The sequence below is a fragment of the Phyllobates terribilis genome, unplaced genomic scaffold (assembly GCF_046119375.1).
Source record: "Phyllobates terribilis strain yellow unplaced genomic scaffold, ASM4611937v1 Scaffold_1__5_contigs__length_1240528914, whole genome shotgun sequence".
Taxonomy (NCBI): Eukaryota; Metazoa; Chordata; class Amphibia; order Anura; family Dendrobatidae; genus Phyllobates; species Phyllobates terribilis.
The window spans coordinates 591,763,488-591,787,409 of record NW_027362761.1 but is presented as its reverse complement, the minus strand read 5'-3'; the positions used below and the strand labels follow the sequence as shown (position 1 = coordinate 591,787,409).

Below are 23,922 nucleotides of genomic sequence, written 5' to 3'. Positions count from 1 at the left end.
TTTGTCCCAGCTTAGCAAATCCTCATTACTGCCTGTTAAAGGGAAGGCGAGTCTGCAGGATCCGCTGGACAGAAAAACGGAGATGGCGGCGAAATCCATCTACGAGGCCGCGGGTCATGGATTCAGAGCGGTGCTAGGATCCATGTGTGCTTGTAAAGCTTCCCTAAGCTGGTTGGACCGTCTACGGACGGCGTGGCAGGATGGATCCCCGCTATCCGAGGTAGATGGGCTTTTCAAGTTGTTGGAGGATGCGGCCCGATATGGCAGTGATGCAGGTTTGGTTACCGCGTCACTGCTGTCCAGGGCGCAATCCTCGGCTTTCACAGGCAGAAGAGCACTGTGGCTCAGACAGTGGACCGGGGGCGCGGTTTCCAAGCAAGGTTTGCTATCTTTAGCTTACAAGGGTGGTCAGCTATTTGGATCTGACCTCACGGAGCTGATTGTCAAGGCAAAGGCAAAAGAAGCGGCCTTACCACAGCGAAGAACTGTGACTTCTGCGTCGGGCAGGCCTAGTGCCGGTAGTAGTCGGCGGCCCTTTCGGTCCAGGGGACGGTCCGGTCAGCCCTCTTGGGGATCGGGTCGTCCCTCTTTTTCAGGAAAAAAGGCTTCTCAGAAATCCCGCACTCCCTGGAAACAGAGCTTCCGTCAAGACAAGCGGGAATCTGACAAAAAGCCCGCTAAGGCGGATTGACGCCAGGTTTTCACTCGAGGGCTCTCGAGTGGGGGGTCGCCTGCTCCAATTCGAATCGACTTGGGTGTCCCGCGTTTCGGACGCCTGGGTGACGCGGGTTGTGTCAGCAGGCTACTTCATAGAGTTTCTTTCTCGACCCCCGGACAGGTTTTGCCGATCTCGCATTCCGTCAGAGCCCGAGCTAGTTGCCGCTCTACGGCAGGAGGTCGATTCCCTTCTGCTGAAGGGTGTGGTGGTACCGGTTCCGCCGGAGGATCAGGGAAGAGGGTTTTATTCAAACCTCTTTGTGGTCCCCAAAAAGGAGGACAAATTTCGCCCCATTCTGGACCGTCGGAAGGGCCCACCAACGCTTCCTTCGTTTTGCCATAGGTCAGGACCATTTCCAGTTTGTGGCCCTACCATTCGGGTTGGCCTCGGCGCCCAGAGTTTTTACAAAAATTCTGGCACCTCTCATGGCGATCCTTCGAAGACAGGGGGTTACGGTTCTTCCCTACCTAGACGACCTTTTGATTGTGGCGTCCTCAAAGGAGGAGGCAGTGACGGCTCGCAATTTATCCCTTCAGCTCCTGGAGGACTTCGGGTGGCTGGTCAATTGGAAAAAGTCGTCTCTGGAACCGTCGCAGTCAATCCTGTTTTTGGGGATGCATTTCGACACGGTACGAGCAGTGGTGTCCCTGCCTCCAGACAAGCAAGCAAGTCTTCTTCGACATGTACAGGTTATGAAGTCTTCGACAGCAATGTCCCTTCGAAGGTGTATGCGCCTTTTGGGTTTGATGGTGGCGTCAATGGAGGCACTTCCGTTTGCCCAATTTCATTCCAGGACTCTCCAAATGCTCATTCTGAACCGTTGAGATCGATCACAGGCTTCGCTGGATCGCAGTGTCATCATCTCCCACAGGGTGCGAGAGTCTCTAGAATGGTGGTTACGTCCGGAAGCGTTATCCCTGGGGAAGTCCTTCCGAGGTGGTCGGTCATAACCACCGATGCCAGCCTGTCAGGCTGGGGGGGTGTCTGGAACGATCTCTGGATTCAGGGAGTTTGGTCGTCGGAAGAGTCTGTCCTGCCGATCAACATCCTGGAATTGAGGGCGATTTTCCTTTGCCTCCAACACTGGACGGTCCCTTTAAGCGGTCTGCCAGTCCGAGTGCAGACAGACAATGCGACGGCGGTCGCGTATATCAACCATCAAGGTGGAACGAGGAGCTCCAGGCTCATGATGGAAGTGTCTCGGATCCTGGTATGGGCCGAGGCCAAGGTGCCAGCCATCTCTGCGGTTCACATTCCGGGAGTTCAGAATATCACGGCGGACTTCCTCAGTCGCGAGAAGGTGGATCCCGGAGAATGGAGTCTTCACCCAGAAATTTTTGCACAGCTGTGCTCCCGTTGGGGAACTCCTCAAGTGGATTTGATGGCATCAAGGTTCAACACCAAGTTACCGACGTTCATGTCCAGGTACAAGGACCCGAAGGCTGTGGCGGTGGATGCTCTGGTGGCTCCATGGGACCAATTCGAGCTAATCTATGTGTTCCCGCCGATATCCTTACTTCCTCTGGTGTTGCGTCGGATCAGACTGGAAAGAGTCCCGGCTATGTTAGTAGCCCCAGACTGGCCAAGGAGGACGTGGTTCTCGACGCTGGTGTCGCTTCTGGCTGCGCCTCCACTTCCTCTCCCTCTTCGCCCGGACCTGTTAACCCAAGGGCCCGTTCGTCATCCGGACCTGAAGTCTCTGCGTTTGACGGCGTGGCTCTTGAGACCGAAATCTTGACTCGTCAAGGTTTTTCAGCCGAAGTCATTGCCACTCTGCGAGCTGCCAGGGGTCCTGCCACTACTAGGATCTATCACAAGACTTGGGAGGCCTTCTTTTCATGGTGTTCGGGTTCTTCAAGGAACCCGAGGATTTTTTCCATTCCCAATTTGTTGGCCTTTTTGCAGTATGGCCTGGACAAGGGTTTGGCAGTTAGCACTCTGAGGGGTCAGGTTTCTGCTTTGTCCTTGCTGTTTCGGAAGGCTATCACCTCGCGTAGGGACGTTCGTTCCTTTTTTCGCGGGGTAACCCGTCAGTTTTCGCCGCGGAAGGCGCTTGTGTCCCCTTGGCGGCTCAATCTGGTCTTGGAGGCTCTTCAACATGGGCCTTTTGAGCCTATGGACTCCGTTAGCCTTTCTTTGCTTTCTTGGAAGGTTGCCTTTTTAGTGGCAGTCACCTCTTTGAGAAGGGTTTCTGAACTGGCGGCTCTTTCTTGCTCGCCTCCTTTTCTGGAGTTTCTCCCGGATCGTGTGGTGCTTCGCACACGGGGCGACTTTCTACCTAAGGTGGTGTCACAATTTCATGTTAACCAGGATATTGTGTTGCCCTCGCTCTGTCCGGAACCGAGGAATGCGAAGGAACGGGCCTTGCACTCATTGGATTTAGTGCGGGCTTTGAAGTTCTATTTGTCTATTACTCAAGGTTTTCGGAAATCGGACTCTGTTTGTGATTCCAGCAGGTCGTCGGCGTGGTCAACGAGCTTCCAAGGACACTATAGCTCGATGGATTCGGTCGGCCATTTTAGAGGCTTACCGACTCAAGGGCGAATTTTGTCCAATTAAGATTCGAGCTCACTCCACAAGAGCTGTGGGTTCATCGTGGGCTTTTCATCAAGGGGCCTCGGCAGCTCAACTCTGCCGGGCGGCTACCTGGCGTTCCGTCCACACTTTTACAAAGTTTTATAAGGTGGACGTCAGTGCTTCCGCTGATGCAGCCTTAGGACGTAGGGTCCTGCAGGCGGCTGTAGTTTAAGTTATCGTTAACTTGTATTTAGCGCTAGTTGCGCATTTTTCTAGGTTGTTGGGATTCTGCCTCTGTTGGTTTTTTTTCCCACCCTTAATTTTTGGACTGCTTTGGGACGTCCCACTAGTAATGACTGTGTCTCCCTTCCTTCCATCTGCTGCTGAAAGAGGGATTTTGGTAAGACCTTACCTGTAAAATCCTTTTCAGCGAAGGAAGGAAGGGAGACACAGCTCCCTCCCATGGCAGAAGTGTGTTGTAGTGTTTTCAGATGCAGCGTGACCCTTCTCTGGTAGCGATTATCTGGGCTGAGGTCGGCGCGCTAAGGCTCTGTTCCAGCATTGCCAGCTCATCGCAGTGGTCAGGTCCAGTGAGTAGTACCTGGGACTGTGTGGTTTTTCTGTTATATGCATAACCTGTCTCTTGTTTTTTCTCTGAACTTCTTCAGAAGGGGTTATGTTGCTCCGCTGGTGATATTTGCTCTTCCTTAGCTTGTGTACGGACTGGAGAGCTGGAGTAGGAGGAGCCCAAGCTGGAGGGGCCGGACAACACTCTTTTTTAATCTGAGGTGTTCTATCCTATGTGGGCTCCGCCTACCCACTAGTAATGACTGTGTCTCCCTCCCTTCCTTCCTTCGCTGAAAAGGATTTTACAGGTAAGGTCTTACCAAAATCCGTCTTTTAAGCAATAGTGGAGCCCATCTTTGATTCAAGCTTCCGTGTGGTCTGGCAGCATGAAACATCAGATTTACTTTACCCAACATTGTATGTTAGCACACTTCCTCAGGATAAGTCATTACATGGATTAGTAGGGGTCTGACTTCTGAGACCCCTCAATGCTGAGAACAGGCTGAGAAAAAGCTCTGGTGGAAAGAATGGGAGTGTGGCACCCATCGTCCATAGATGATGACTGCATGGTCGGGTGATTGCATAACCACTGCTGTATTCCCATGGGGCTCTTAGATGATTACTGCAAGGTGGCAAAAGTGCATGGCCACTGCTGTAGTCCCATGGGGCTCTTAGATGATTACTGCAAGGTGGCAAAAGTGCATGGCCACTGCTCTAGTCCCATGGGGCTCTTAGATGATAACTGCATGGTGGCGTGAGTGCATGGCCTTCTGTATTCCCATGGGGCTCTTAGATGATAACTGCATGGTGGCGTGAGTGCATGGCCTTCTGTATTCCCATGGGGCTCTTAGATAACTGCATGGTGGCGTGAGTGCATGGTCACTTCTGTATTCCCACGTGGCTCTTAAATGATGACTACATGATGGCGCGAGTGCGTGTCCACTGCTGTATTCCCATGGTGGGGGCTCTTAGATGATGACTACATGATGGTGCGAGTGCATGGCCACTGCTGTATTCCCAAGGGGGCTCTTAGATGATGACTGCATGATGGTGTGAGTGCATGGCCACTTCTGTATTCCCATGGGGCTCTTACATGATGATTACTTGGTGGCACGAGTGCATGGCCACTGCTTTGTTCCCATGGTGCTCTTAGATGATGACTACATGATGGTGCGAGTGCATGGCCACTGCTGTATTCCCAAGGGGGCTCTTAGATGATGACTGCATGATGGTGTGAGTGCATGGCCACTTCTGTATTCCCATGGGGCTCTTACATGATGATTACTTGGTGGCACGAGTGCATGGCCACTGCTTTGTTCCCATGGTGCTCTTAGATGATGACTACATGGTGGGGTGAGTGCATGGCCACTGCTGTATTCCCATGGGGCTTTTAGAGTCCTTTTAGTGCACTGTCGTCCCTTTGTTCTCAAGTGTTTAAAGAGACTCACAAGGAAATGTACATTAACAATTTCTGCTTCTTTTAGGTGGCAGTGGTGGTTTCGGAGGCAGGAGAGGCTTTGGGAGAAGAGGTAAAAGCTCCATTACGCTCATTATTTTAGTGCCTTTCCCCCTGTATCAATCATTCATAGACTTACTGCGAACTAAAAATGTTTGTTTCTAGATTCGAAAAAAAATTGACCACAAATATAAACAAAATAAATGAAGAAACAATATAAATTTTATTTTTACATTATTCACAAATACAATTTTGCAGTATTAAAAACTGCCTAATACAAAAAAAATGTGCATAGTGGTCAAAATAAAAGGCAAAGACTGATTCAATAAATATGGAGGTGATGCAATAATCAGCGGTAATAAAAGCCCAAGTGCATTTATAGATTGTTGTGGAAAATCAGAGCGGAAAGACGAAAGCCGGAGCAGCGCTCCCAACCCCATCACGCATTTCGCCATCGGCCTTCTCAAGCATTTGTCAATTATTATTATTTTTTTTATAATACACTTCCTTCAAGTTGTTGTTTTACATAAAACCGAACATTATAACTCTCTTGTTTTTAGGCGATAACGACGATGCAGATGGCAAGAGAAATTTTGGAGGAACCGGTCAGTTTGTGTGACGTGTCCATATCTGTACAGACGCCGCCGCCATTATTGCTCCTATTTGCTGCCACTATTTTTCTAATCTCCATAACTAACAAATAACTTTTTTTTACTTTCTTCAGGTGAACGTGGCGGCTTTGGAAGAAGGGGTGAGTTTATAATGAAATATTTTTTTTTTCATACATAATTTTGTCGCTGGAAATTAATAATTTTTTTTTTTTTTTTCGTTTTTCAGTCATTTCATTTGCTTTAACCTGTAACTATAAATGCTCCTATATTTCGGACAGCATCATAATTAATCTTTCATTCTTTTTGTGTTTGCTTTGCAATGATAAACTATTAACCCCAGCCGTCATTAACATTTAGGTAACAATGATGAGACCGATGGCGGCAGTGAGGGAGGGTTCGGAAGAACAGGTAATGTTGAACGTTAACCCTGTACAGGCAGCATGCTGATAGATTGTGTCTGAACCTTGAGACCCCCCCACCACCGATCCGGAGTACAGTGGCTACCCCTATTTTGTGGTAAGGCATGTCAGAGCCCTAGCTTCGGGATTGGTGGGGGTCCCCATTGTCTGAACTCTTGCCCAATATCAGCACTGCACAAAAAAATAAAAGTATCCATGTTTCTCGTTACTAGTATTGGAGGTGACATGGGGGGTATACACCCTTCTACTAGGAGGTTTGATCTTGGTTGGAAAGTGGTGGGCCGTACCCTTTCCTCAGACACGAGCCAGCCCAGTTTTTGCCAAGTGTCTTCCAAAGTCTTGGGCACATTTTTTTTCTTTAGTTGTCCCCCCACCTTAGGTCATCATCTCAGCGAAGACACCTTTGAGTCCCAGTATCAGTGTACCTCCCTGTTGCCATAATTTGTTCTGGGGCTCTTCAGGAGGATCTTCTTGTCCTTCGTTCCCATTTGCTGCGTGGTTTAGAGTTATTTTCAGCCAATTCTGTGGCTGTTCAAGGATCTACTTGGCTCAGAATCCTGGTCTACTGACCCAGCATCCCGAAACAGCCTTACCAGGCTCCCCTTTGCAGGTGAGCGGCTCATTGGAAAGCGACCTTTCATGATATCAAGATTTTCGAGGTGGTTCTGACGCAACCCCTGGGCCATATTCTTTAGGGGAATACCCGGAGCCGGATCAGATGGGGGTTGTAGTCTTCCGAGTGGCTGTGACCCGGTCCGTGCCCAGGGTGTCAAACTCAGTGTATGAGGCAGTCCTACAGATGTTATAAAGTTCTTTATGTCGACTACGCCACCCGTTGGATTGCGGTCACTACGGCCGCCGCTGCAGCAGGGTCCGCTGAGGCTGATGGTGTTGGTGCAGCTTTTGATAGTATAACCCCCAACGGGTGGGGTATAGCCTCAGGGGGTCAGGTGCAGAGGATGGGGGTTGTGGTGGTGCAGCATAGATGGTAATTAAAGACAGAGTCGGGTTGTGCAGTTTAGGGTATTTACTTACTGCTGATGTTCCGGTCACTCCAGCTTCAAGTGACCACCCGAGCCGTGCTGCGTCCACCAGGTCCTGGATTCAGCCAACCCCCAAGCAAGTCCGGAGCGTGACCCTGAGCCCTCTTTCCTGTCCTGTCTTCTGGCCGTCCCCACCAGGGATCCACCTAAGTCCAGCTCCCTCGGGCCTTCTGTTGGGAAACCCTTGGCCTTGGGTCCCCTGACCCTACACGTGGTTTGCCTTCAGGGTGGATGTGGTGGGTGGCCGTGGCAGATCCTGCCCACGGCCTCCGGTCTCTGGCTGGGGTGTGCTTGAGCCCCCACCAGTTTGGGATCCGGTACCCTTTTGCCAACTCTTCACCCTAGGTTTGTATATGGGTTCTCAGAGTTCCTGCTTGTTTTCTCTGGGTCCTTCTGGCTCTCCTCTCTCACTCCCTCTGGGCCTGGGGCTGCTCTGCTCCTCTTCCTCTGACTCCTCTGCAAAGACTCGCTGACTGCCTCCACTCTGACAGACTGACCCTGATCTTAGATGGTGCCCACCTTAAATACTCCCTCTATGTGTGAGCTCAGGTGACCAGCACCCAATGAGCTCCTATCTTTACCCAGGCTGCTCCCCCTATCTGCCCCTACACTACTTGGGATGTACCACCCCCCTCCCACTCCAGCCAGGAACAGACTCGGTCGTACCTGCACATTTCTAAGTGGGAGTACCGTTGGTCTGTTCCTCGGAAATGGGATGTGTGTAGTGCATGCAGCTTTCTGGACTCAGTCCCACACTCCATCCTTACCTGGGAGTGGAATATCACACCTCTGGGTTGAGGTGCAATACCCCTGTAGCAGCCGAATCCTCAGGGTGCTACAGTTCTCTTCGCCCACCATCACTCCACTATGTGTCTAGTCTCTGGAGAAATCTCACCTCCGGGGTAAACCTTTTGAAGAGCTGTATTTTTGACTCCCGTTTCGAGTACAGTCAGACAACTACCGTGGTCTACCTGAACCATCAGGGTTGCACTAGGAGCTCCTCGGCCTTTAGGGGAAAGCATCAAGACTTACTGGTGCTTATAGCTCCATGTTCCTGCTCTATCAGCGATGCCCGGCGTGGAAAATGGCCGCTGACTCAGGCCATGTGCCCACGATGCAGAAATGCTGCTTATTTTTTCCGCTTCTCCCTGGCAGGAAAAACGCATGCGGTTTTTACATGCTTTTTTCCCGCCGGGTAGAAGCGTTTGTCAAGCGTTTTTGCAGCATTTCTGCATGCGGGTTGACAAACGATTTTAGCATCACTTAGAAAAATGCTCGACAACTTGTTCACACTATATAAATCCATGCAACCGGCATGGATTTATAGTAGTGTGACCAAGTTAGTTAAAAAAGAATAAGAATGGTAAAAAATAAAGTTTATACTTACCTTCCAATGTCCTCCCGCTGTTTTGTCTGCTGCGTCCGGTCTCTTGCACTGCTCGCGGTGGTGTGAAGGCCCTGCGGTGAAGTCATTCATTCATGTGTCAGGTCACATGACTCAATGACGTCATGGCAGGTCCTTCACAACACCGCGACCCATAGAGCCGACCAGACGGAGAGGAGAAAACACCGGGAGGACATCGGAAGGTAAGTATAACCTTTTATTTTTAATTTTTTTTTTTTTTTTTCAGTTTCTCTGGTACTCAGGTCTGGATGAGAGTCTCCTGGTCTCCAGACCCGGGTACCATCCGCACATTCAACAGTGTGATATCTGCATGTGCAGATGTAGTGATGTGGATGTCACGCGGTCCAGTGCAAGTCAATGGCGGCAATTACGCTGCGTGTCCGCAAAATGAATGGACATGCTGCGAAGTTTTGAGCGCAGCACAAATGCTGCGGAAAACTAATGAACTTAAGTTTTGAACTTATTTCACAAGGTCCTGTGTTCACCCCATTTTGCCTCAGAACCTCAACTTCAAAGAGCCAAGACAAACACAACTGAGATCCAAAGATCTGTTTGACTCTGTTTTGCAGACCATGTTGAGGGCTTGTAAGTCACAATCTGCAATGGTTTACTTCCATATCCGGAGGTTCCTCTTTGGCTAGTGGGAACAGAGGGACTCCATCCCATGATGATCTCCATCCCATGATGATCTCCATCCCATGATGATCTCCATCCCATGATGATCTCCATCCCATGATGATCTCCATCCCATGATGATCTCCATCCCATGATGTTCTCCATCCCATGATGTTCTCCATCCCATGATGTTCTCCATCCCATGATGTTCTCCATCCCTACCATTTTTTTCCTTTTTTTCTGGTCTGGTTGCAGGCCTCAGCCTTGCCTTCCTCAAGGGACAGTTGTCCTTTCCATACTCTTTCAGCTTACTCTTGACTTTTCACAAACAAGTTAAAATCTTCTAGGGACTGGCGCAATGCGTCCCCCCTCCCTTAGAGGCATCCGCTGGGACCTCACCCTTGTTCAGTTTGTGCTCCAGGAGTCTCCCTTACTTTCCGCAGCGTCTCACCAAGGCTCTTACCATGGAACTTGGCATTTCTCATTTCTATTACATCCATACATATGGTGTCTGTGCTCTCTGCCCTTTCCTGCAGGGCTCGCTGCCTCATTCTCAATCAGGACAAGGTGATCTTGCCTTATACCCGCTGTACCCTCCTTTTTTTTGGTGGTGCCAGCTTTCTATGTAGGGACATCGTCATCACCTCCTATTCTCTGTTTGGTCAGGGCCATTGGGACCTCTTTTGGTCTGGAGGCCTTCTGGCATTTCAGTACTATTTTTTTTTTTTTGGTATGACCCTCAGCCTCTTATCTCCATTTCCAAATGGATCAGGTTGGAAATGGTGACGTACTGCAAGGACAAATCTCTGACCGATGGCTCACAGCTTATTCTTTCCACACCTTTCATTATATTGTACAAGATCCACTGTCTTCTGCCTGTGCGGACCTGGGGTCTAAGGTGCTGCAGGCTGCTGTTGGCTTGGTTGGTAATAGCCCACCAGGCGAAAACAAAGCCTTTTTTTGTCCTAGTGTCGGGGCGTAAACCACGTCCTGTGTCCACCAATGTATTCAACCAGAAATGGATTTTACAGAAGCATAAAAATCCAGTTTTTATGTGCATTGGATTTTAAAGCAAATATCAAACTATTTCTCCGTATTACACCTCCTTTGTGGTTGAGAATGAAGCTACATTTTTTATATCTGTTTCAGGTGGCAGCGGTGGTGTTGAGAATAGAAGAGACTTTGGCCGAAGAGGTGAGTGTTTGTTTGTTTTTTTTCTCAGTTTAACTAAACCTCATGTTTGTATTTAGTTTTTATAATTCATGGTTGCATTCATTCTCAAAAGTCTCACTTCACCGGTAAAATGTGTCTGACCTACAAAAACACACAGATCCTTCTCCAAAAGTGACTCTCCTAGTTTTACTCCTCTAAACCATATGGTACGCAAAAGATTTACATCCAGTACTTTCTTCTCTATAAGTGATTCTTTTAGTTTTACTCACCCTAAAACGTGTGCTCAGATTAAACCCAGATCCTTCTCTAAGTGGCTTACTTTTACTCCTTAGTAGATATGATACGTGCGGATCTATTAGTACGCAGAGCTTTCTGTTCCAGTGACTCTCCTCATTTTACTCCCCCTAGATCATATAGTACCTATAGATTACATCCAAATCCTTCTTTGCAATGACTTGGTTTTAATCCTTTATGATATGCGCATATTACACCCAGAACCTTCTCTTCAACTGACTTGGTTCACTTTTCCTAAAATATATAGTCAGATTACACCCTGCTTCTTCTTTACAAGTGACTCTCCTAGTTTTTCTCCCCTCTAGAACATATCTGCACATTAGTACTCTTTTCAAGTGACTCTCACAGGATTATTTTCCCTAAAACATGCCTAGAGGTTACTCACAGCTCCTTTTCTACAAGTGACTCTCCTAGTTTTGCTTCCTTTAGAACACACGATGCTGGGAGATTATTGCATCCAGATCCATCTTTACAAGTGACTCTCCTAGTTGTATATTCCCTTAAAACATATAGTGTCCTCAGATTCTTCGTGCCCAGATGCATTACTTTACATTAATCCACACCTAAACTCATTTGCCTGGTAGATGCCCAAACATTCATCTTGTGCACAGTTAGACGAATGGAATTTTTAGTGTTAAGGCTTTATTCTCCTTCCCTCTAGGCGGCTACAGAGGAAAAAATGAAGATGTGGGTTTTGATTCTGGAAAAGGTAAAAGTTGCAATCTCTGGTGTTTGGTCCAAGTGGCTTGTGAATGATTTCTCTGTGCAGTTCGCACACTCCTGTTTATTGGGGTCATTAAGAACCTTTGTATATTTAAGCAACATAGTTAAAATATAACATTTATTAGATACATATTTAAAAAAAATTCTTTTTTTTTTTTTTTTTTTTTTTTTTGAGTAAAAAAAAACCCTAATGGGCCAAATTATGAACCCTGGGTCTTCTGAATTACCACAGACAGTTTATAATGGTGTATACATGCAAAACCACACCTCAAAATGCCAAATACCAAGTATGTAGGGTTTAGAAAAGACAACCTCAATTCATCCAGAGCATTGAGGATCGTACAGTTAAGTATCACCCTCACTAATATTGGTTGACATTAATAACAATCATATAGAGATACCATGTATGCTCTCAGTAAATAAGATATACAATGAAATCCCACATGCCCTTTTAAACAAAAAAAAGGTGGGTAACCTGGACAGTAAAATCCCACATGACCTATTCAAAAAGGTACCGTGGACTATGTCAGGGAAAATCAACAAAGCCCCACTGAAAGAATCCTTCGGGTTGTTATACCAAGCAAAATGAAACAATCTCGCCCAATCCTAAAGTGCATCATGGCTTGATTCATCCTGGTGTAATGTCATCCTATTAATTATGACCAAAACATATTGGAGGTATCTTGCTCCCAACGCGTTTCCTCCTAAAAATAGATTCATCAGGGGAGACTGAAAAGAGGGGCTGAGGGTCTTCCACCATTCCAAGCAGCCCGTATCCTCCTCTCAAAAGACCCAGGGTTCCACCTGTCCCCTCCTATACCGTGTCCCCTTTAAACTGCCGCGCTGAACAAGGCCGCCGCCACCACGTCACTTCCGGTCACGTGGGTTGGTATATCCGGTATCTGGAACGCAGACCATCGGGTGGAGCGCATACAGGATCCCGCCGACGTCACATCTGGTGGCATCCTTCCTGTTTCCGGTTACTGGAACGCATGTATGCATCAATGAGGGGCGCATCTCAGGCACTCACACTAGCGCATACATGGTATCTCTATATGATTGTTATTAATGTCAACCAATATTAGTGAGGGTGATACTTAACTGTACTATCCTCAATGCTCTGGATGAATTGAGGTTGTCTTTTCTAAACCCTACATACTTGGTATTTGGCATTTTGAGGTGTGGTTTTGCATGTATACACCATTATAAACTGTCTGGTAATTCAGAAGACCCAGGGTTCATAATTTGGCCCATTAGGGGTTTTTTTTTTTTTACTCAAAAAAAAAAAAGGAAAATATTTTTTAATATATATCTAATAAATGTTATATTTTAACTATCTTGCTTAAATATTTGATTGATCTGGTGGTTACCCCAATAGCTTGTTAGTCATTAAGAACCTTTTATTGCCAGAATTTGGATCCTTGTAGGAACGGAAGCCTTTTTTTTAGGGGGACAGTGAGGAGTAGACCCAAGAAAAATGGGAGAAACTCATCCTGGAAAAGTTGCATTGCTGATTCTTAGTGCAGTCTGGCCTTTTTTGTTTGTTTTAAAAAAATTTTTTTTTTTTTTCTATAGGTCAAGACGATTCTGAAAAAGCAGATACCGGTATGTATTGTGTTGTATTCCTGCACGATGTTGGCATTTACTGCAAAAACCAACATTATGCTAAGATTGTACAATGTGGTGATTTCTCAAAGGCTTAAAGTAATGGGGGGGCCTCCAACCATGGTTACAATCAGCAATAAAGGGTTACTTTGGTTCGCTCAGAGGTGATTGGCAGGTATCCTGTACCAATGGAACAGGCCCAGAACGAGTCAACACTTTTAGTATGTAAAACTAGCCACATAATTATTTTTTTGTAATTTCTCATCTTTGAGATATTCATTAAAATTGATGGCATCTAGTATGCTTACTTCCATTATAACCAGTGTTATGCAGGGAAATAAAAATATTGCCCCCAGTAAAAGTCCTTACAAACACCTCTATGCATCTTTCCCAACCATTCTGGAATAATGCCCTGATAGCTGGCACAGATCCAGAACGATGCGATAAACTGCAGCTCTCCTCTCATTGCACTGATACTGTGGGGAGAAAAGAGCAGAGCTGACAGTGCCGTGAGAGGAGAGCTGCAACCAGTCGCATTGTTCTGGATCGGTGCCAGCTATCAGGGCATTATTCCCAGATGCCGAGAGGTGTTTGTAAGGTCACACAGCTCTACACCTTCAGCTTTGTAGGTGATTGGCCGTAAGTAATGTGGGGAGGAGAGCAGAGCTGCGTCATACCATTGCTTACTGTATCACACACAGCTGCTTCTGACCTTCTCAAGGAAATTTTTATTTTTTCACCTCTATATGTCACTGTCTGTTTATGGTTGAGCAATGTCATACAGGGGAAAAGTAAACTCCTCCTTAACCCCTTAATAACATCTGACGTACTAATACGCGTCTGTGCCCTGGGACTTAAGAGCCAGACCCGTATTAGTACGTCATCGCGATCGCGCGCGCACACAGGCTGTGCGGGCGCGATCGCCGCCGGGTGTCAGCTGATTGTCACAGCTGACACCCGGTACTATGTGCAGGGAGCGGTCCTGCACCGCTCCCAGCACATTAACCCCCGCGATGCTGCGATCGAAGTCTATCGCGGCATTGCGGGGGCAAGGGGAGGTGATCGGCGATACTCACCTCCTCTTCCGGCTTCCAGCGCAGTCTGCAAAGGCTTCCCGGGTGTTGCCATGACGACCCGATGTCGTCATGACAACATCCGGGTCACCAGAGAGCAGGAAGATTGCTTGGACATGTGCAGTGCATCTCCAAGCAATCTTCACACTGTGCACTTCTGACAGCCTTCATGGCATAGGGATGGTGCTCCATTCCTGTGCCATGCAGGCGATCAGAAAAAAAAAAGTGAAAGTCCCAGAGTGGGACAAAGTAATAGTGTATAAACTGTGTGAAAGTGGGAAAAAAAAAAAATGTGCAAAAATATTATAAAAAAATAATACACCAAAAATAAAAATATAATGTACCCATCAATAAATATTATTATATAAAAAAAAAACAATAAAAGTACACATATTTGGTATCGCCGCGTCCGGAACAACCTGACCTATAAAACTGTCCCACTAGTTAACACCTTCAGTGAACACGGTAAAAAAAAAAAAAACGAAGCAAAAAACAATGCTTTATCACCATACCGCCAAACAAAAAGTGGAATAACACGCGATCAAAAAGACGCATATAAATAAAAATGATACCGCTGAAAACGTCATCTCGTCCCGCAAAGAACAAGCCGCCATACAGCTCCATCAATCGAAAAATAAAAAAGTTATAGCTCTCAGAATAAAGCGATACTAAAAAATATTTTTTTCTATAAAATAGCTTTTATTGTGTATAAGCGCCATAACATAGAAAAATGATACAAATGTGGTACCGCTGTAAACGTACTGACCCGAAGAATAAAGCTACCTCATCAATTTTACCACACGCGGAACAGAATAAAAAAAAAAAAAAAAAAATTCCTGAATTGTTGGTTTTTGATTATTCTGCCTCCCAAAAATCGGAATAGAAAGCGATCAAAAAATGTCACGTGCCTGAAAATGGCACCAATAACAACGTCAAGTCATCCCGCAAAAAACGAGCCGTCACATGACTGTCTGCCAAAATCTGGAAAAATTATAGCTCTCAAAATATGGCGATGCAAAAACTAGATTTTACAAAAAATGCGTCTTTTAGTGTGTGACAGCTGTCAGTCATAAAAACACCATATGATTCTGGCATTGCTGTAATCACACCGACCTGAAGAATAAAGTTGTCTAATCACTTATACCGCACAAGGAACGGCGTCAAAAATAAACTCTTGGGCTAGGGTTGTGCTGGGGCTAGGGTTGTGCTGGGGCTAGGGTTGTGCTGGGGCTAGGGTTGTGCTGGGGCTAGGGTTGTGCTGGGGCTAGGGTTGTGCTGGGGCTAGGGTTGTGCTGGGGCTAGGGTTGTGCTGGGGCTAGGGTTGTGCTGGGGCTAGGGTTGTGCTGGGGCTAGGGTTGTGCTGGGGCTAGGGTTGTGCTGGGGCTAGGGTTGTGCTGGGGCTAGGGTTGTGCTGGGGCTAGGGTTGTGCTGGGGCTAGGGTTGTGCTGGGGCTAGGGTTGTGCTGGGGCTAGGGTTGTGCTGGGGCTAGGGTTGTGCTGGGGCTAGGGTTGTGCTGGGGCTAGGGTTGTGCTGGGGCTAGGGTTGTGCTGGGGCTAGGGTTGTGCTGGGGCTAGGGTTGTGCTGGGGCTAGGGTTGTGCTGGGGCTAGGGTTGTGCTGGGGCTAGGGTTGTGCTAGGGTTAGGGCTGGGGTTGGGATTTTTTTCAAAAGTAAGAAAAAAAGATGACGATATGGCGACTAGTGTTGAGAGCAAGTGCTCGCTACTTGAGTTTGCATCGGGTGCTCTGGTATGCATTGAGTATCGTGGGTATTTGAGTGACATGCTCGAGTCTCTGCCCCATATGCTTCGCGGCCAAAAAACTTTACGGGGATTGCCTGCCATGCACGAGCGATCCCCGCATGTTTTTTTTTGGGTGTCTAATAACCGTGAAACATGCGGAGCAGGGACTCGAGCATGTCACTCGAGCACACGCTGTACATGGTGCATACCTGAGTACCCGATGCAAACTCAAGTAGCGAGCACTTGCGCTCAAGAATAATGACAACTTATTCAATATGATGACCTAATGTAAACAAATTCTGTGCCGTACCTCTGGGTTCAAAATGTTCACTATACACCTTAATAAAATCCTTGAGGGGTATAGTTTCCAAAATGGGGACACTTGTGGGGGAGTTCCACTGTTTAGGCACATCACGGGCTCCAAACGCGACATGGTGTCCGCTAACAAATTGAATGGAAAATCGGCTCAAATTGTTAGCGGACGCCATGTTGCGTTTGGAGAGCCCCTGTGTGCCCAAACATTGGAGCTCCCCCACAAGTGACCCCATTTTGGAAACTAGACCCCCCAAGGCACCTTTCTAGATGCATAGTGAGCACTTGGAACCCCCAGGTGCTTCACAAATTGATTCGTAATAATGAAAGAGTGAAAAAAAAAACACTTTTTCATTTTTATGAATCAATTTGTGAAGCACCTGGGTTTCCAAGTGCTCACTATTCATCTAGATAGGTGCCTTGGGGGGTCTAGTTTCCAAAATGGGGTCACTTGTGGGGAAGCTCCAATGTTTGGGCACACAGGGACTCTCCAAATGCAACATGATATCCGCTAACAAATTGTCGGCTCAAATTGTTAGTGGATATCATGTTGCATTTGGAGAGTCCCTGTGTGCCCAAACATTGGAGCTTCCCCACAAGTGACCCCATTTTGGAAACTAGACCCCCCAAGGCACCTATCTAGATGAATAGTGAGCACTTGGAACCCCAGGTGCTTCACAAATTGATTCATAAAAATGAAAAAGTGTTTTTTTTTTCACTTTTTCATTATTACGAATCAATTTGTGAAGCACCTGGGGGTTCCAAGTGCTCACTATGCATCTAGAAAGGTGCCTTGGGGGGTCTAGTTTCCAAAATGGGGTCACTTGTGGGGGAGCTCCAAAGTTTGGGCACAGAGGGGCTCTCCAAACGCAATGTGGTGTCCGCTAACAATTTGAGCCGATTTTCCATTCAATTTGTTAGCGGATACCATGTTGCATTTAGAGAGTCCCTGTGTGCCCAAACATTGGAGCTCCCCCACAAGTGACCCCATTTTGGAAACTAGACCCTCCAAGGCACCTATCTAGATGCATAGTGAGCACTTGGAACCCCTAGGTGCTTCACAAATTGATTCGTAAAAATGAAAGTGTTTTTTTTTCACTTTTTCATTTTTACGAATCAATTTGTGAAGCACCTGGGGGTTGCAACTGCTCACTATGCATCTAGATAGGTGCCTTGGGGGGTCTAGTTTCCAAAATGGGGTCACTTGTGGGGGAGCTCCAATGTTTGGGCACACAGGGGCTCTCTAAACGCAACATGGTGTCCGCTAATTATTCAAGCAAATTTTACAATCAAAAAGTCAAATGGCGCTCCTTCCCTTCCGAGCCCTACAGTGCGCCCAAACAGTTTTTTTTCCCCAAATATTGGGTATCTGCGTGCCCAGGGGAAATTGCACAACAAATTTTGCGGTCCATTTTTTCTTGTTACCCCTGTGAAAATAAAAAAAAATTGGGTCTAAAGTAACATTTTTGTGAAAAAAGTTAAATGTTCATTTTTTTCTTCCACATTCAAAAAATTCCTATGAAGCACCTGAAGGGTTAATAAAGTTCTTGAATGTGGTTTTGAGCACCTTGAGGGGTGCAGTTTTTAGAATGGTGTCACTTTTGGGTATTTTCTGTCATAAAGACCTCTCAAAGTGACTTCAAATATGATGTGGTCCCTAAAAAAATGGTTTTGTAAATTTTGTTGGAAAAATGAGAAATCGCTGGTCAGCTTTTAACCCTTATAGCTCCCTAACAAAAAAAAATGTTGGTTCCAAAATTGTGCTGATGTAAAGTAGACATGTGGGAAATGTTATTTATTAACTCTTTTGTGTGACAGATCTCTCTGATTTAAGGGCTTAAAAATTCAAAGTTTGAAAATTGCAAAATTTTCTACATTTTCGCCAAATTTCCGTTTTTTTCACAAATAAACGCAAGTGATATCGAAGAAATTTTTCCACAATTATGAAGTACAATATGTCACGAAAAAACAATCTCAGAATCAGGGGGATCTGTTGAAGAGTTCCAGAGTAATTACCTCATAAAGTGACAGTGGTCAGAATTGTAAAAATTGGCCCGGTCATTAACGTGCAAACCACCCGCGGGGCTTAAGGGGTTAAGGTCGAACTTTAAAAAAAAAATTATATATATATGATCCAGATAGAAGGAAGAACAGAAACATTAACAGATCATTCCTTTGGAAGCTTTTTCCTTGTATGTGGATCAGCTACTCAGAAATGTGATGTGAAGCCTTAAAAATATTAAAATTATACTCCTCGGTGGTTGACTCTCAAATTTTAATATTTTTCTATCTACTGGATAAAATTGTACAAATATATATTTTCCTGTATGTGGAGCCTTAATCATTAAAAGAAAAAAAAAAAACCACCAATAGATGCTTCGTGGATGAATGAGCCGATACATTTTCCCAGCACTTTTATCACCTCACTGCTTTTTGATCATTATCATTTTAGGTCCTAAGGTGACGTACGTGCCCCCTCCTCCACCAGAGACTGAAGATGAGATCTTTAGGCATTTCCAAACTGGCATTAATTTTGATAAATACGATGAAATCCTGGTCGATGTGTCTGGAATCAATGCACCTCCAGCAATCCTGGTTAGTGTCCTCTGTAACTGTGTTTTTACGATTTTATTTTGTTATGGTTTTTTTTGTGCGTGAGGGTGTTTTTATTAATTTTTATTCGTAGCCGTCGCATTGTTTAAACCTTTGGTGACCTCTACACACGCAGATGTGCGCACCAGGCACCAGAGCTTACTTGTTTGTTGGGCGATTGCTGACATGTTCATAACTATGAACATACACATATCTAAATATGTATGTATACACTGAGCACATACATGCACATGGGTATGCAGAGCACACGCACGCGGGTATGCAGAGCACATACACACATGTATGCAGAGCGCACGTGGGTATGCAGAGCACACGCACACATGTATGCAGAGCACACGCACACATGTATGCAGAGCACATGTATGCTGAGCACACGCACGCGGGTATGCAGAGCACACACACGCGGGTATGCAGAGCACACACACGCGGGTATGCAGAGCACACACACGCGGGTATGCAGAGCACACACACGCGGGTATGCAGAGCACACACACGCGGGTATGCAGAGCGCACGGGTATGCAGAGCACGCGGGTGTGCAGAGCGCACACGCACGTATGCAGAGCACGCGGGTGTGCAGAGCACACACGCACGTATGCAGAGCACGCGGGTGTGCAGAGCGCACACGCACGTATGCAGAGCACGCGGGTGTGCAGAGCGCACACGCACGTATGCAGAGCACGCGGGTATGTCTTCATATACATGACCAAGAGATGAGAATTCTGAACACAGGACTCCTTATTAAGAATGACCTAAATCTGTTTAATAAAATAGGTTCTACAAACTAGAATCAGTAAGAAGAATGTTTTCATTATAGAATCATCCACTCAAAATAAGATTAATTTTAATTAAGCACCATCCTGATGTTCCAAAATCCCCATGACAACACTTCCTGTCTTGTGGTTTTATGGAGAAATGTTGAACGTAATGCCTTGAAAGTTCCTGTACACATTCAAAAATTAAGGCGGTACCCTGACCCTAATTACACTTTATAGATATGACTATTTTTTTAGTTTGATAGTAAACCCATCATGAACCCCAGCACAACGTGTGCGTCACGGCGCAGTGATCACATCGCACTGAGCCTACAGATCCGGAGATGCCGGCAGGTAGGAGGTTCCTGGGTCCCTGGTCCGGCAGCCACTGATGTACGGTGCGACCGCTCTACCAGGGTCCAGATAATTTATACATGGGTCTGAGAGTAGAGCAGATGAGTTCCTGCTGGTCCAGAGGGGTCTGCTTAATATATATATTAATATACAGTGATTAGTTCAGAATTTGTTTTGTTGTGTTTCAAGTGTTTTTAGCAATGTGGTATTTATTAATTTATGTTATTGCTTTTGCTATTTTCAGTCATTTGAAGACGCTGATCTCAGTGAGACTTTAACCAGAAATGTTTATAAGGCGGGGTATGTAAAGCTGACGCCCATCCAGAAGCACAGTATTCCTATAGTAATGGCCGGACGTGACTTAATGGCGTGTGCCCAGACCGGATCTGGGAAAACCGTAAGTACACAATCTGTTACCTGTGGAAGTGGGGACCGACTCTGCGGAGGAGAGAGGTGTGTGTGTGGGGGGGTACTCGGATGGACTCTGCAGGGGAGAGGTGGGGGGGTACTTGGATGGACTTTGCAGGGGAGGGGGTACTCGGATGGACTCTGCGGGGGAGGGGTGGGGGTACTCAGATGGACTCTAAGGGGGGGGTACTCGGATGGACTCTGCGGTGGAGGGGGATACTCGGATGGACTCTGCGGGGGAGATACTGGAGGGGGTACTCGGATGGACTCTGGGGGGGGGTTGGGGGTACTCGGATGGACGGGGAGGGGGGTACTCGGATGGACTCTGCTTTGGAGGGGGGTACTCGAATGGACTCTGCGGGGGAGTGGGGGTACTCGGATGGACTCTGCGGGGGAGGGGAGGGGGTACTCGGATGGACTCTGTGGGGGAGGGGAGGGGGTACTCGGATGGACTCTGTGGGGGAGGGGGGTACTCGGATGGACTCTGCGGGGGAGGGGAGGGTACTCGGATGGACTCTGCGGGGGAGGGGGGGTACTCGGATGGACTCTGCGGGGGAGGGGGGGTACTCGGATGGACTCTGCGGGGGAGGGGGGGTACTCGGATGGACTCTGGGGGGGTACTCGGATGGACTCTGCGGGGGAGGGGGTACTCGGATGGACTCTGCGGGGGAGGGGTGGGGGTACTCGGATGGACAGGGAGGGGGGGGTACTCGGATGGACAGGGAGGGGGGGTACTCGGATGGACAGGGAGGGGGGGTACTCGGATGGACAGGGAGGGGGGGTACTCGGATGGACAGGGAGGGGGGGTACTCGGATGGACAGGGAGGGGGGGTACTCGGATGGACTCTGCGGGGGAGGGGGGTACTCGGATGGACTCTGCGGGGGAGGGGGGTACTCGGATGGACTCTGCGGGGGAGGGGGGTACTCGGATGGACTCTGCGGGAGAGGGGGTACTCTGATGGACTCTGGGGGAGGGGGGTATTCGGATGGACTCTGCGGGGGAGGGGGGGTACTCGGATGGACTCTGCGGGGGAGGGGGGGGTACTCGGATGGACTCTGCGGGGGAGGGGGGGTACTCGGATGGACTCTGCGGGGGAGGGGGGTACTCGGATGGACGCAGTGGGGGTGATGCTAGGATGGACTCTGCGGGGGAGGGGGGTACTTGGATGGACTCTGCGGGGGAGGGGGGTACTCGGATGGACTCTGCGGGGGGGGGTACTCGGATGGACGCAGTGGGGGTGATGCTAGGATGGACTCTGCGGGGGAGGGGGGTACTTGGATGGACTCTGCGGGGGAGGGGGTACTCGGATGGACTCTACGGGGGAGGGGGGTGCTCGGATGGACGCAGTGGGGGGGATGCTCGGATGGACTCTGCGGGGGAGTGGGGGTACTCTGATGGACTCTGCGGGGGAGTGGGGGTGCTCTGATGGACTCTGCGGGGGAGGGGGGGTGCTCGGATGGACTCTGCGGGGGAGGGGGGGTGCTCGGATGGACTCTGCGGGGGAGGGGGTACTTGGATGGACTCTGCGGGGGAGGGGGGTACTCGGATGGACTCTGCGGGGGAGGGGGTACTTGGATGGACTCTGCGGGGGAGGGGGGTGCTCGGATGGACGCAGTGGGGGGGATGCTCGGATGGACTCTGCGGGGGAGTGGGGGTACTCGGATGGACTCTGCGGGGGAGTGGGGGTACTCTGATGGACTCTGCGGGGGAGTGGGGTTACTCGGATGGACTCTGGGGGGGTACTCGGATGGACTCTGTGGGGGAGGGGGTACTCGGATGGACTCTGCGGGGGAGGGGTGGGGGTACTCGGATGGACAGGGAGGGGGGTACTCGGATGGACAGGGAGGGGGGGTACTCGGATGGACAGGGAGGGGGGTACTCGGATGGACTCTGCGGGGGAGGGGGGTACTCGGATGGACTCTGCGGGGGAGGGGGGTACTCGGATGGACTCTGCGGGGGAGGGGGGTACTCGGATGGACTCTGCGGGGGAGGGGGGTACTCGGATGGACTCTGCGGGGGAGGGGGGGTACTCGGATGGACTCTGCGGGGGAGGGGGGGTTCTCGGATGGACTCTGCGGGGGAGGGGGTACTCTGATGGACTCTGCGGGGGAGGGGGTACTCTGATGGACTCTGGGGGAGGGGGGGTACTCGGATGGACTCTGCGGGGGAGGGGGGGTACTCGGATGGACTCTGCGGGGGAGGGGGGGTGCTCGGATGGACTCTGCGGGGGAGGGTGTACTCTGATGGACTCTGGGGGAGGGGGGGTACTCTGATGGACTCTGCGGGGGAGGGGGGTACTCGGATGGACTCTGCGGGGGAGGGGGTACTCTGATGGACTCTGGGGGAGGGGGGGTACTCGGATGGACTCTGCGGGGGAGGGGGGGTACTCTGATGGACTCTGCGGGGGAGTGGGGGTACTCGGATGGACTCAGCGGGGGAGTGGGGGTACTCTGATGGACTCTGCGGGGGGGGTACTCGGATGGATGCAGTGGGGGTGATGCTAGGATGGACTCTGCGGGGGAGGGGGGTACTTGGATGGACTCTGCGGGGGAGGGGGGTACTTGGATGGACTCTACGGGGGAGGGGGGGTGCTCGGATGGACGCAGTGGGGGGGATGCTCGGATGGACTCTGCGGGGGAGGGGGGTACTCGGATGGACTCTGCGGTGGGGGGTACTCGGATGGACTCTGCGGGGGAGGGAGGGTACTCGGATGGACGCAGTGGGGGGGATGCTCGGATGGACTCTGCGGGGGAGGGGGTACTTGGATGGACGCAGCAGGGGAGGGGGGGTACTCGGATGGACGCAGCGGGGGAGGGGGGTACTCGGATGGACGCAGCGGGGGAGGGGGGTACTCGGATGGACGCAGCGGGGGAGGGGGGTACTCGGATGGACGCAGCGGGGGAGGGGGGTACTCGGATGGACGCAGCGGGGGAGGGGGGTACTCGGATGGACGCAGCGGGGGAGGGGGGTACTCTGATGGACGCAGCGGGGGAGGGGGGCTACTCTGATGGACTCTGCGGGGGAGCGGGGGCTACTCGGATGGACTCTGCGGGGGAGGGGGGGTACTCGGATGGACTCTGCGGGGGAGTGGGGGTACTCGGATGGACTCTGCGGGGGGGGTACTCGGATGGATGCAGTGGGGGTGATGCTAGGATGGACTCTGCGGGGGAGGGGGGTACTTGGATGGACTCTGCGGGGGAGGGGGGTACTCGGATGGACTCTACGGGGGAGGGGGGGTGCTCGGATGGACGCAGTGGGGGGGATGCTCGGATGGACTCTGCGGGGGAGGGGGGTACTCGGATGGACTCTGCGGTGGGGGGTACTCGGATGGACTCTGCGGGGGAGGGAGGGTACTCGGATGGACGCAGTGGGGGGGATGCTCGGATGGACTCTGCGGGGGAGGGGGTACTTGGATGGACGCAGCAGGGGAGGGGGGGTACTCGGATGGACGCAGCGGGGGAGGGGGGTACTCGGATGGACGCAGCGGGGGAGGGGGGTACTCGGATGGACGCAGCGGGGGAGG

At 49.5% G+C, this 23,922-nt stretch overlaps 1 protein-coding gene across 2 annotated transcripts in view; it reads left to right on the top strand.

The window, feature by feature from the left end:
- Positions 1–23,922, top strand: part of DDX4 (DEAD-box helicase 4) — a 127,292-nt gene that overhangs the window by 91,686 nt on the left and 11,684 nt on the right. For both annotated transcript variants that reach the window (XM_073655109.1, XM_073655108.1), the window contains 9 exons: positions 5,287–5,331; positions 5,819–5,863; positions 5,983–6,009; positions 6,227–6,277; positions 10,501–10,545; positions 11,480–11,527; positions 13,117–13,146; positions 18,723–18,865; positions 20,235–20,387. In XM_073655109.1, coding sequence (XP_073511210.1) covers positions 5,287–5,331; positions 5,819–5,863; positions 5,983–6,009; positions 6,227–6,277; positions 10,501–10,545; positions 11,480–11,527; positions 13,117–13,146; positions 18,723–18,865; positions 20,235–20,387 — 587 coding nt within the window. The remainder of the gene's footprint in view (positions 1–5,286; positions 5,332–5,818; positions 5,864–5,982; positions 6,010–6,226; positions 6,278–10,500; positions 10,546–11,479; positions 11,528–13,116; positions 13,147–18,722; positions 18,866–20,234; positions 20,388–23,922) is intronic.